This window comes from Pectinophora gossypiella, chromosome 26 (assembly GCF_024362695.1).
Source record: "Pectinophora gossypiella chromosome 26, ilPecGoss1.1, whole genome shotgun sequence".
Lineage (NCBI taxonomy): Eukaryota > Metazoa > Arthropoda > Insecta > Lepidoptera > Gelechiidae > Pectinophora > Pectinophora gossypiella.
This window is the reverse complement of record NC_065429.1, coordinates 2,292,034-2,304,495: the sequence shown is the minus strand read 5'-3', so window position 1 is coordinate 2,304,495 and position 12,462 is coordinate 2,292,034. Positions and strand designations below refer to the sequence as shown.

Here is a 12,462-nt window from a genome sequence, read left to right as displayed (position 1 = left end):
AATCATCATCACGTTTTTTTAGATTTGGATAATGAAAAATGTTTTAAACATAGATATACAAAATTAAAAAGAAAATTAATATATAAAACAAAATATGTAAATCATGTAATAAATAATATTTACAAATTAACGAAACAAAAAGTAAAGATAATAAAAGATAAATCTTAACATTTCATAGGCTTCAGACTTAAAAACGTACTGACTTAACAATAACAATAATTATGTAAATAATAGCTTGGACGAAAGACTTGCCGTGCTTTCATTGATATCTATTTCTTTGGTTGATGAAGAGACTAGTATGTAACAACGAAGCATACATAGGATGTTTAAAGTCGTAAGACCAAATGTCCTTTTAAAATCCAAACCCCATTAACATAGCAGACTTAAACATAGCAGGCGAGGAGTGGGTATATATACTATACACCTCTACCTATAGATGCAGGCGTGACGCTACGGTTATGGTTATATTTACAGGTTACACAAACCACATGGCGACAGACTCCACCAGTTCAGAAGCGTCCAGCCACGTGCAAGAGCGAGCTGACCTGCTCGTGCCAAGGCCCAAGTCTCGGGCTAGAAGTATGCATGTAAGTACTCACACTGGAGGATATAGCTAATTTCGAAAGATCAAGATACGTTCTTCTTCTATCGTGTGGGTTGTGAGGTGGAGTACCAACCTCATCAACTCAGGGTTACTATTGAGCCGCCAACGCCCCTAACGTGGCTCATGTATACTTACATCAGTAAGTAGTAACCGGGCCTATCTTCTATCGTGTGGGTTGTGAGATTTTGATTAGATTTAAAGAGAAACACAGATATTTTTCTTGTACAAAAATGTAGGTAGGTACAGATATAAATAAATATTGCAATTATAGATGCAAATTATGTCTCACAATTTTTTTCCTTTTTAAAACTTTTCAGAACCAAACCGGAATCTACTACGATGTAGAGTATGAGAACGCACCGGAAGCTATCTACGGCACCAAGGGAATTCCCCTGTCAACCTACACAGTCAGCAGGGGTCCCCCCTTCTATAGGACATAGTATTTCTAAGTATCGTTGGCCTATCTTATGGAATTTGAGTAAATGTAAAAGAGTTTTTCCGTCTAATCTGGAAGAGTTAGATAACGAACATCAAACGGTAACTCTACGCCCCGCACCAATTCGTATCGGGTGCCGACCTCACCCCCTCTGGGTCTTACTTTAGTCTAAATAGCAGTGAGCCACGAAGGAGTGAGGGAGCAAGCGTGGATAGATTGTCTCGCTCGCACTTACCCAGTGGCATACGGTAACGATGAGTAATTTATGTATTGGGCTGGTGTTCCCTTTGCGGGTTTTAAGGTCAAACAGACAGTCGCTTCCTGCGGTGGACCCTGTGAAAAATGGGATAACGCTAGGGAGATTATGAGCAGTATGGCCGCCGATTTTACTTCTGTTGTCATTTTGTAATTGTCCTTTATGTTGTGTTTATCTGGAATGGAAAATGCTACACCGACAAGAGCGTGGCTCTTAAATTGATGATGATCAGGAACAAATCGATTTATATCGTATTTTAATATTGGTATAGTTTTGTAATTAACAAGACTTTGACTCTTTTACATTTATTTAAAATTAGATTAGATTAGAATTCCTGTTATTTTTATCAACGTGGTGAAGAAGTGCTTATGACATAATAATGGAGAAAAAATGTTAAAAAGGAACCGAACAAATTAAATGATATTGAATACAATTGTCGAAATTATTACATTGATATTTTTGTAAAATGTATTAAATAAATAAAAATAATAATCTTAAAAACATACCGTGAAACAACGATAAAGTAATTAATAACGAATAAATAAAAAATAAGTTTAATTGTATAAAAATGTATATAAGACTGCTTTCAACGATTTTTATTAATAATTATGTGATCAATTTATTAGATAATTAAGCATATTTATGATTTTAGTATTAGTTTTAAATCCTATAATTGATATGAAAAAAATACTTAAAATTATTGCATGATTAATCAATGAAAATAATGAGTAATTTTGAAAATTTAAGAGAAATTACTAATAATATTTTATGATGTAAATAAAATAATCTTATGGTGGTTACATATATAATTATTTTTTTATTGTTTTCAATATTATTTCACTGGCCATCGATACAAAACCACGTTTTTAAAATTTATTCATCGAAAATCTATAGACTGAAGATTTTTTTATTTTTATACAATTGTAATTTTTAAGTCAAATTTTAATTGTAAATAATATTTATCGCTCCAATAGCATTTGACGTTTGTATTTAAAAATGTGTCGTGTAACAAATTAATTACTGAATAGTCAGATATTATATACAACCATACAGTCATACACCCGGAATTTAGTTCGCGTTTCTGTTGCGACCTCTACAAACTTTAAAATTTATCCCCTTAGGGGAGATTATGTTAAAAAAGGGTGAAAAATATTTATACATATAAAATTATAATATCGTGGAAATTCGTCCCCTTAGGGGATACATTTTTAAAATTTCGCATTTGAAATACACTTATTTTTATATTTACAATATATAAATAATTTACAGTAATTAATTATATAAAATGAAAATAAACAGAATGCATTTATATTGTACATTTTGTCACTATTGTATTTAAGTAGTAGTAAGTAATTATTTAAGAAAACAGTTACATACTTAATATATTTTATATTAAATCGAAATAGTTTTGTTTATCTTCATTTATGTTATAGCTACTAGTGACCCGGTTCAATTTCGTCTCGGTAAAAATTTTACCTTATTATCTTAGACAATTGCATCTCATAATCAAAGCTTTATTATCTTCCTTATCTGTTCTGTCTGTTGCTATAAAAGTAAATAAGTGCATGCAAATCCGTTAAGTGGAGTCTTGAAATTAGCCCGAAGGTATATACTAATATTGGTGCGATTCCAGGACACAACATCTAATTTTATTTTAAGTTATAGTCAATTTCTTATTCGCCGAAAAAGAAAGGGACGGGTAACCGACAGGCATAAAATTTATGGTCAGGTGTGGTCAAGTGCATGCCTACAGTGCATAAAAAATATGATAGATGGCGAATAGGGTCCAATACAGAAAAAGAAACATATTTAAAATATACGATTTATTATTTAAAAAACACAATATTCTAGTTCACATATCGAGTATTGGCACAGATCTAAAATAATATTTATCTTACCTATAAATGCAACTGCTGGCAATAGAAAATAATTATATTAAAAAATAATTTACTAATTATGTAAATGAACTTATAAAAAATTGAAAAAGTGTCAACCTGATATACATTTTTAATATTTATTCAATTTATGTACTCAATTAGAAAACGGTTCAGCATATAACCAAAAATATGATTTTGTGTTTTAATTTATAATATAATTTTATAAAAAAGTTCGCAATCTTAATTTATGAATTACCATAATGTTTATCAGGTCAAGACATTTTTAAATTTTATGACTTTCAAGTTACTTTTTTAGAGTTTATTTTTTTAAATTTACGTCTTAAGATAGCAGTTGTTAAGGACGTTGTAGTTGAATCTGTAGCCGGACTCAGGGATATCGTCTGTCACCAGGTTGTCACTGCGGAAATGCACGCTCAGCGGCCCAGGGGGTGTCGCTGGAAAATGGAAAGAATTGATTAAAATACACCGATACAGCTCACCGCCTATCACGTTGGTTTAACAGAAAGCTCGGAAAGGAGTGATTTAATTCATCTTGCGATGGATGTACCTCTGACTACACCAATTGGGATATAGTTGTGAGTTTATGTAGTGTGGTAAAAATGTGGTCCTAGGTCTCATACGTCTGATTCAGACTGACTGACTCTGCGGTCATGCACTTTTTCATGACTGTGCAAGCCAATTCTGGATCGGCAAATTCTACTGCACACTTCAATTCTACTGATTTGGTAATTAATTTAGTTAAAAATATTGTAATTTATTGCAGCGCCAGGTCACTCCTTCGCTGGAGTTGGGAAATACATTTTAGTACTTCGATACCAACATAATATTACACACATGCATAAGCTGACACCCGGAATCCATAATGCGGTCCATCATGTTAGAAATAACACAATCCTCCCTTTGTCGTATTCTACGACATGCCCAAAGGTTGTCTGGCCATTTGTTGTGTTTTTATTTTATATTTCTGTATCGTGAGCACTTTGTTTTAATAAAATATATACATATTTGTGAGAGCCCTCAGCGCTCCCCATTTGTTCGGCAAAGTAGTTAATACAACATGCGGAAAATCTACAATAAGTCACGTCATAAAGACAAGTTATTGTAAACTCTCGGCATGTTATGGGAGCAAGCTACAGAGGCTGCAAAAGATCGGGAGGAGTGAAAATCTGTTATTCGAGTCCTACATCCCAACATAAAATGATTCTCATAATAACGGGTTATTACCGCGTTTAAAGCAGGGATATGAGACTCCCTATATTTCGAACCCGTTATTATGTGTTTTAATTATGATAATAACCGAGTAAACTTAAAACAATGTATATAAAATGACTCTTCTTCTTTTCGTGTCAATGCCAAAAAAACACATTTACTTAGTTTAAATAAAAGGAAGAAGAAGAAAAGTAGCATGGATAAGCTACACCGACAAGAGCGTGGCTCTTAAATTAGTGACGAGAAGGAGAAAAATACTCACAAGCAATAATCTGATTCGAAGCGCTAGAGCCGCAGAACTTAGTTCCTCGCAGTCCATCAGCTGTTTCAGCCTCGGGAATGAAGAGGTAGTCCTCGCTCTGAGGCGCGCCCTGGGTGACAGGGTTCACCTGACAGTCCGTGTCTAGGTACAGGTTCTGCTCGTCGCGGTACGCCATCTCGAAGCTTGCTGATGTTAGTCTGAAGGTAAAACCAGTGGGTTAAGTTTTTTCTTATTTTTTTTTTTATATTTGCGTTTAACCACTGTCTTATATTGCGGTAAGTGAAGTATATAACTGTTAAACTTCAAAAGTGACATTTAAAAATTCATCCCCTAAGGGGATAAAATGGCGGGTGTTGCACGAAAATCATGAAAAGTCGTAAAAATTACATGTTACTTACAAAAGGCAAGGTTGGCTGAAGAGATCTCTTTTAGAGATAAGCCCACTTTTGGTTATACATTTTCATATTGAGTTTTGTTACTTTTTTAATGTGTAGGTACAATCAAGAATTTTTATTTAACCTCGTAAGAACCAGATGCCTTTTAAAATCCAAATATCATTGTTTAACTATTGTGTCATAACCCTGACGCTAGGGTTGATGGGGTTGGTAATCTACTTCACAACCCACACGATAAAAGAAGAAACTATTGTGTCTTCAAATCCGGTTCTTACGAGGTTATAGGAAGCGCAAAATGTTATCTAACTAGGTATTTATTTCTTTCTTATTTTTTCTCTTTTTTTGTGTGTCAGGATCGAAGCAAATGGAATTCTATAGTCTCTGCTTACCCCGGTGGGAAATAGGCGTGAGTTTATGTATGTATGTTTTTTTTTTCAATTGGTCCATGAAGCGACTTACTTGACACCACACACGTCAGGTGTGCGCTTGAAGCAGGTTGAGTAGGCGAGGTTGGCGATGTAGGGGCCAGCACCGCGGTTGTAGTTGAACGACTCGAACGACCCGGATCTGTCCGGGTAGTACTGCAGGCAGCCGGGCGGCGCTGGGGAGGGGGAAGCACTCATTTTAAAAGTGTTATTGTAGTGACATAAACACCAAACAAAACCAACCCGCAGTGTAGCAGCGTGGTGGAGAATGCTCCATACCCCCTCCAGTTCATTGAGGGGGCGCCTGTGCCCAGCAGTGGGACATATGTATAGGGCGTTAGTGACATCGTAACGAATACTGAGGGGGATGATTAAGACCATGATTCAGAGAGAATATCAATGGAAGTTTCCGTCGCAAAAGTATAACTCAAATTGGTCTGAATCATCCTTCAAAGTTTTCGTTACGATGTCACTGACACCCGGTATAGGCTATTTATGATTGTGTGGTAACATCAATCTGGAGGTCCAGGTTCAATTCCCGATGGGGACATTGTCGAAATCACTCTATGAGACTGTCCTTTGTTTGGTAAGAGATTTGCGGGCTGGAATCAACTGACTGTGAGAAAAAGTAAGATGATTCCGTGCTTCGGAGGACACGTTAAGCCGCTACAGCAACCCGCAGTGGAGCAGTGTGGTGGAGTATGCTCCATATCCCCTCCGGTTGATTGAGGGGAGTGTACTCAACAGTGCGACGGATATAGGTTGTTTGTGTTATAACAGGTACTTATAACTATTTTGCTCCACTTCGGGTGTGGGGGGCAGCTTTAGAGATATATAATTTAGTAATTTGGCTGTGTAATATCAGTTCCCAGACAGCTAATCCCATGCATTCATATCTTGTAGATAATTTGTCGCCGACATCGCTAACTGACGTATGTGAAATTTTTGGCGAGTCTGATTTGCACCCTTTGCTATTGTCAATCTTCTTCTTGATTGTCAATAAGACATAAATTGTTTTAAGTTTACGCGGTTATTGGCCCCGATTCCTGCAGACACCGCCTAATTTTATTTTAAGTTATATCCGTCATTTTCATATCCGGCGAAAAGGAAAGGGACGGATGATTCACAGCTCTTAATTTTAGGAAGAATGAGTGAATGAATGAATAACCCGGGCGAATCAAAAGGTACGTCGCTGGTATGCAATCCGTTTGACGTGCTGTCTACTTAACTGTGTCGGGTTATTGACGGATGTAAAATTTTTAGACGGTTGGTTTAGATTTGTGCTTAAAATTGACGTGTGTTCCATAAATTTTATGCTTGTCGATTACACGTCCCTTTCCTTTTCGGCGGATTAGAAAATGACAGATATAACTTAAAATAAAATTAGATGGTATTTACAGGAATTAGCACCATTATCATAATTAAAACACATAAAAACGGGTTCTTACCGCGTTTGAAATAGGGATATGAGACTCCCGATATTTCGACACTGTTTGCAAATGGTTCCGAACATTCCGATATCAAATACATAAACAAGCGGCAAAGAAAGAGGGTAGACAGATATATTTGCCCGTAGAAAATTATGGATCTACCTACTCCACTCCAATCTCATCAGTCATCCCGTGATCATGGCACTTGAAACAGTGTCGAAATATCGAGAGTCTTATATCCCTGATTTAAACGCGGTAAGAACCCGTTATTGGCCCTGATTCCTGCAGACACCGCCTAATTTTATTTTAAGTTATATCCGTCATTTTCATATCCGTCGAAAAGGAAAGGGACGGATGATTCACAGCTCTTAATTTTAGGAAGAATGAGTAAATGAATGAATAACCCGGGCGAATCAAAAAGGTACGTCGCTGGTTTGCAATCCGTTTGACGTGCTGTCTACTTAACTGTGTCGGGTTATTGACTGATGTAAAATTTTTAGACGGTTGTTTTAGATTTGTGCATAAAATTGACGTGTGTTCCATAAATTTTATGCTTGTCGATTACCCGTCCCTTTCCTTCTCAGCAGATAAGAAAATGACAGATATACCTTAAAATGAAATTAGATGGTATTTACAGGAATTAGCACCATTATTTGTTTTAATTAAGATTTCAATTATTTTAGCAAATAATTGCAGACACGTCAGTTTGCAAAGTCACCCACGAATTTAATTACTAAGTAATCAAGTTGCTTACCAATAAGGTATTCGTCCCTGTCGGCTGACGAGCTGAGCGGCGTGGAAGGGAGAGATGACGTGATGGCTTCGAAGAGACCGTCGCGATATTTGCTGTAAATCAATTAAAACTTTCAAGGACAGAAAATCTAATGACGTTCCGATTCCAAGGTGTCATTATTACCTATTATGAACCATCAATGACCCATGTCCGTAAAAGGGTTAAATTACGCATGATTAAATTACTAGACCGCCATGGGGAACCCTTTAAGTAGAGACAGCGCTATGAGTGGTTAGAGCGTTGGGATAACGGCCTGGAGGTCCGGGTTCGATTCCCGACTGGGACATTGTCGAAATCACTTTACAATACAAAACTATTTAATGCACTTAAAACAAATATTAAAAATACATTGTTATAAATAGATAGGTAGTACAATAGGCGGCCTTATTGCTAAGGTAGCAATCTCTTCCAAGCAACCTTTGGGTATAGGAAAAAAATTTACTTAATAAAAACGTAGCGGTGCAAAATAAAAAAAAATGTGAAACTGTCCTTTGTTTGATAAGTACATTGCAGGCTTGAATTGAACTTGATTGTCAGATAAAGTAAAAGGAAAGAGCACGTTAAACCGTTGGTCCCGGCTATTAGCCGTAAAACACCTCCAACGCAGTGGAGCAGCGTGGTGGAGTATGCTCCATACTCCCTCCGGTTGATTGAGGCGAGGCCTGTGCCCAGCAGTGGGACGTATATAGGCTGTTTAAGTTATGATATGTAATATGTGTTGGCCATTTCAAAAAAGGAACGTCACATCGATTTTTAAGAAAGAAAAAAAGTTTTGGCGGGTCTTCCGTATGGGACTTCAAAGAAAAAACAAAAACAAATGAAGACGGATTTTGTCGTGAGAAGTGTAAACTGAAAAACTAGTTTATTTACCTATTGGAGTTTATTAATATTACTTATTATAATTCGTAGTAATAATAATTGGTATTCAGTTTGTTAATGTATGCGACATCGTCACGAAAACTTTGAGGGATGATTGAGACCATGATTCTGAGTTGATATCAAGCGGAATTTTCCGTCGCAAAAGTGCAGAACTTAAAATAATTAAAAAAAAAAACAAAAAATTTAATGAATTTTCCGACTGAAAATTCCACTAGACGTCAACTCAGAATCATGGTCTGAACCATCCCCCTCAGTATTCGTCACGATGTCACTAACACTCTGTAACGTATATTAACAAACTGAATACCAATTATTATTACTACGAATTATAATGAGTAATATTAATAAAATCCAACAAATAAACTAGTTTTTTAGTGAGTCATTGTAATGATTTCGTTTTTTTTTTGGTTCAATAAAGTACCTATATTTGTATTTTGTGAATTGCAAAGCTGAAGTGGCAGTGGGCAGGACACATAGCGAGGAGAACCGATGGCCGATGGGGCGGAAAGGTTCTGGAGTGGCGACCACGTGTCGGACGACGCTCAGTGGGTAGGCCCGCTACAAGGTGGACCGACGATCTGGTGAAGGTCGCGGGAAGCCGCTGGATGCGGGCAGCGCAGGACCGATCGTCGTGGAGATCCTTGGGGGAGGCCTATGCCCAGCAGTGGGCGTCATACGGCTGATGATGTGATTTGTATTTTGTATTTGTATGGATGTAAGTTACCCCAGCGTGTTGAAGCACTCGAGCTGTGTGACCTTGATCTTCCAGGTTGCTTGCGGCAGGTTGGGCTGCGTGTTGCGGTCCGCGATCTTGAAGTTGATGCGGATGGACCGGCTGTTGGTGGAGGCGTTCACGCGCACGTACACTGCGGGGGAAGGTAGTTGCACAAATTATAAGTACAGAGTGTTAGTGACATCGTAACGAAAACTTTGAGGGATGATTCAGACCATGACTCTGAGTTGATATCAAGTGGAAGTGTCCGTCGCAAAAGTATAGAACTGAAAATAATTTGAAAAACCAAAAATCATGAATTTTGCGACGGAAAATTGCACTTGATACCTATCAACTCAGAATCATGGTCTCAATCATCCCGCAAAGTTATCGTTACGATGTCACTAACAATCTGTGTAACAAATATACGGACGGTTTATGCGTGTGTTAGAACTTCATATAAGTACTAAGTGTAGTTACGTGTGATCTTCTGGTATCTTGTGTGTCTGCCCACCCTAATAGGGATTACTTACGTGTATGCGGAAGAAAGTATTGTGTCAAGGTACTCACAATGTTGACCGTTGTTGTCGCCACACAATGGCGGCAAGAAGTCGGAGTTGGCCTGAAGGTTGGTCACTTGGAAGATATCATTCCTGCAGGTGAAGCCTGGTCTCTGGGTCACATTTTCTACCGGTTCAACCTAAATATATAATATTTAAATTACTCGGCCATCTAGTGTTGAAAAGCTGTATCATTTATAACGCCATCTATTATTTAATAGCTACAAGTTTTTGTAGTGACATCTATTGCCAAATAGTGGTATTATTATAACTATTGCCATCTAGTGACAAAAAGCTTTACTTCTGAAATAAGCGCCATCTGTTATTGAATAGTTATAACATGCTTAGTGTTGTCTAGTGGGAAGGAGTAGTACAGTACTTACTGTAGTAGGAGGCGCAAGGTTGAAAGTCTCGAAGTCGATTCTCATTTGACACACGTTATTATTGTTAATCTCCACATTGTATGAGCACTCCAAACCGGAAGACTCTCTATTTAGCGGGGGATTGATGAAAATTGCCACTTTTGTGTTTGTACGGACATCACAGGCGTTCACTGAAAAATAAGTATAGCGCCATCTAGTTTGATTCTGCAGAACTATTTTGTACGAAAATATTTTAATTTTTCATGCATACTTGAATATGTATACTTGAATTTGAATAGTCAATATTAAAATTAGGACATAATACATATTTTAACTACTTACAAGAACAGCATGTCGCGAAAACACCGCAAAATCCAATGGCTTTTCCTCCCTGAGTGTTACATTGATTTCTAGACAAGCAAACACCGCCGGTTGATCTGTCGGAGCCCAGACATTGTTCACCGTTACCCACAGTAAATATACTTCCCGGAGCTTGCCTAGGGGCTGGTAAAAAAGAAAATAAAATTAAATATTACAAAAAATATTTTTACAGCGCCATCTGTGGTGGAATAGAAAAACTACTTACATCTAAAGAGATTATTAGCTTCTGCGCCACTATATGCAGCGGCTAATAGCACAAGTAATCTCCCTAGAGAATTTAACGCCATCTTTCGTCAAGTAACTGAAACAAAAAACAAGAGGTTTTGATACTGAATAAAATACGCTATTGTGCCTAACGGGGTAGACAGAACCAGCTAGCAAGCAACAAATACTTTTGCTATTATGTTGGAAGTATAAATAGTTTTTGGGCACCGCCGTTTATGACCACCAAAAGTTACGTCACGACTATATCTCAATTGGGTTAGTCAATCATCATCATCATCATCAGCCCATTAACGTCCCCACTGCTGGGGCACGGGCCTTCCCTATGGATGGATAGGGAGATCGGGCCTTAAACCATCACGCGGGCCCAGTGCGGATTGATGGTTATTAACGACTGCTAATGCAGCCGGGACCAACGGCTTAACGTGCCTTCCGAAGCACGAAGGAGCTCGAGATGAAAACTTATTGTTTTTTGTGGTCACCCATCCTATGTTCGGCCTTTGCGAAAGTTGCTTAACTTCAACAATCACAGACCGAGCGCGTTTACCGCTGCGCCACCGAGCTCCTCAATACATCCATCGCAAGATAAATTAATTACCCACACCTCACCGAGCTTTTTGTTTGACCAATGTGATAGATGGTGAGCGGTATTGCCGTCTATTAATTACGTATGTACTTATAATAAGTAGTATGTACGTAGTCATTGTCATGAGCAGTATCATTATCATGTACCCACTATAGAACCCTGTCGCACTATCATATTTGTTTAATGTGACTTACGGTTTAATTTGACAAAAAAGTTAATGTGACATGGTTTGAAAGTGTGATTATTAGTACTCGTGACCGTTCGTATATAACAAAAACTTTCCAATTTCGAATTTCAACACAATAAGCTAGTAGGTAAGCAGATATTTCGTATACTGCATATACTACCTACTATGTGTACGGGAAATTTTCCTATTGAAAATGCGAAAGTGTACAACAATAGCAAATAAAATCTGACTAGTCAATATATCTACCTATTTGTGTAAGTTGGTTTGTACTGGCCATACCTAAGTACATCAGTGTATACTTAGGTCAAAAAATGAAAGAGAATCTTATCAATAATTTTGATACCTTACACCTGACAGAGGGCAGCAGTAACTGTTAGTATTATTCAGAGGCGGCAGACAGGAGTCCTAGTACGGCTTTGAAATAGACTACTATTCAAAATTCTAGATTAAGTAAATTAAATTCATATTTTTTGGGATTATGTTTTATACGTTTTTACAATATAATACCGGATAATATTTTGAATTTGTCAGAAAGCTCATGTGAAGTTTATGTAAAAATGCTGTTACTTTATGTAAATGATAAAAATGTCTGGTATTAAATGTGTTCCGTTAGTTATTAAATAACTTGTAATGTATGACCTCATTGATTTCAAAGATGTGTTGCTGTTGCAGTTTCTTGTCATTTCTACTCCTTAGCCATAACACCTTGCGAATGATTGAAATACAAAAATGTAGCGGTAAACGCGCTCGGTCTGCGATTGTTGAAGTTAAGCAACTTTTGCAAAGACCGGTCATAGGATGGGTGACCACAAAAAAAAAGTTTTCATCTCGAGCTCTTCCATGCTTCGGAAGGCACGTCGCCGTT

The 12,462-nt window shown here is 37.3% G+C and overlaps 2 protein-coding genes across 2 annotated transcripts in view; one reads left to right on the top strand and one right to left on the bottom strand.

The window, feature by feature from the left end:
- LOC126378338 (uncharacterized) overlaps positions 1-1,985 on the top strand; it is a 50,332-nt gene extending 48,347 nt beyond the window's left edge. Inside the window, exons 20-21 of the mRNA XM_050026593.1 lie at positions 475-587; positions 922-1,985. Coding sequence (XP_049882550.1) covers positions 475-587; positions 922-1,044 — 236 coding nt within the window. The 3' untranslated portion in view covers positions 1,045-1,985. The remainder of the gene's footprint in view (positions 1-474; positions 588-921) is intronic.
- A 1,521-nt stretch (positions 1,986-3,506) lies between these two features.
- On the bottom strand, positions 3,507-10,894 carry LOC126378292 (uncharacterized). Its single transcript, XM_050026485.1, has 9 exons — positions 10,808-10,894; positions 10,564-10,725; positions 10,243-10,412; positions 9,870-9,999; positions 9,312-9,453; positions 7,670-7,761; positions 5,520-5,661; positions 4,666-4,862; positions 3,507-3,628 (listed from the first exon to the last, which is right to left on the bottom strand). The coding sequence occupies exons 1-9, from the start codon at positions 10,887-10,889 to the stop codon at positions 3,507-3,509; spliced, it is 1,239 nt and encodes a 412-aa protein (XP_049882442.1). The 5' UTR covers positions 10,890-10,894.
- Between the last annotated feature and the right edge of the window lie 1,568 nt (positions 10,895-12,462).

Excerpts from the sequence above, each read along its gene's own strand:
- LOC126378292 (XM_050026485.1), bottom strand. The coding sequence starts at position 10,889 with ATGGCGTTAAATTCTCTAGGGAGATTACTTGTGCTATTAGCCGCTGCA. Across the intron at positions 5,662-7,669 it reads CAGGGACGAATACCTTATTG|CGCCGCCCGGCTGCCTGCAG; the intron begins GTAAGCAACTTG and ends CCCCCTCCCCAG. Across the intron at positions 4,863-5,519 it reads CCTGACGTGTGTGGTGTCAA|ACTAACATCAGCAAGCTTCG; the intron begins GTAAGTCGCTTC and ends TTTTACCTTCAG.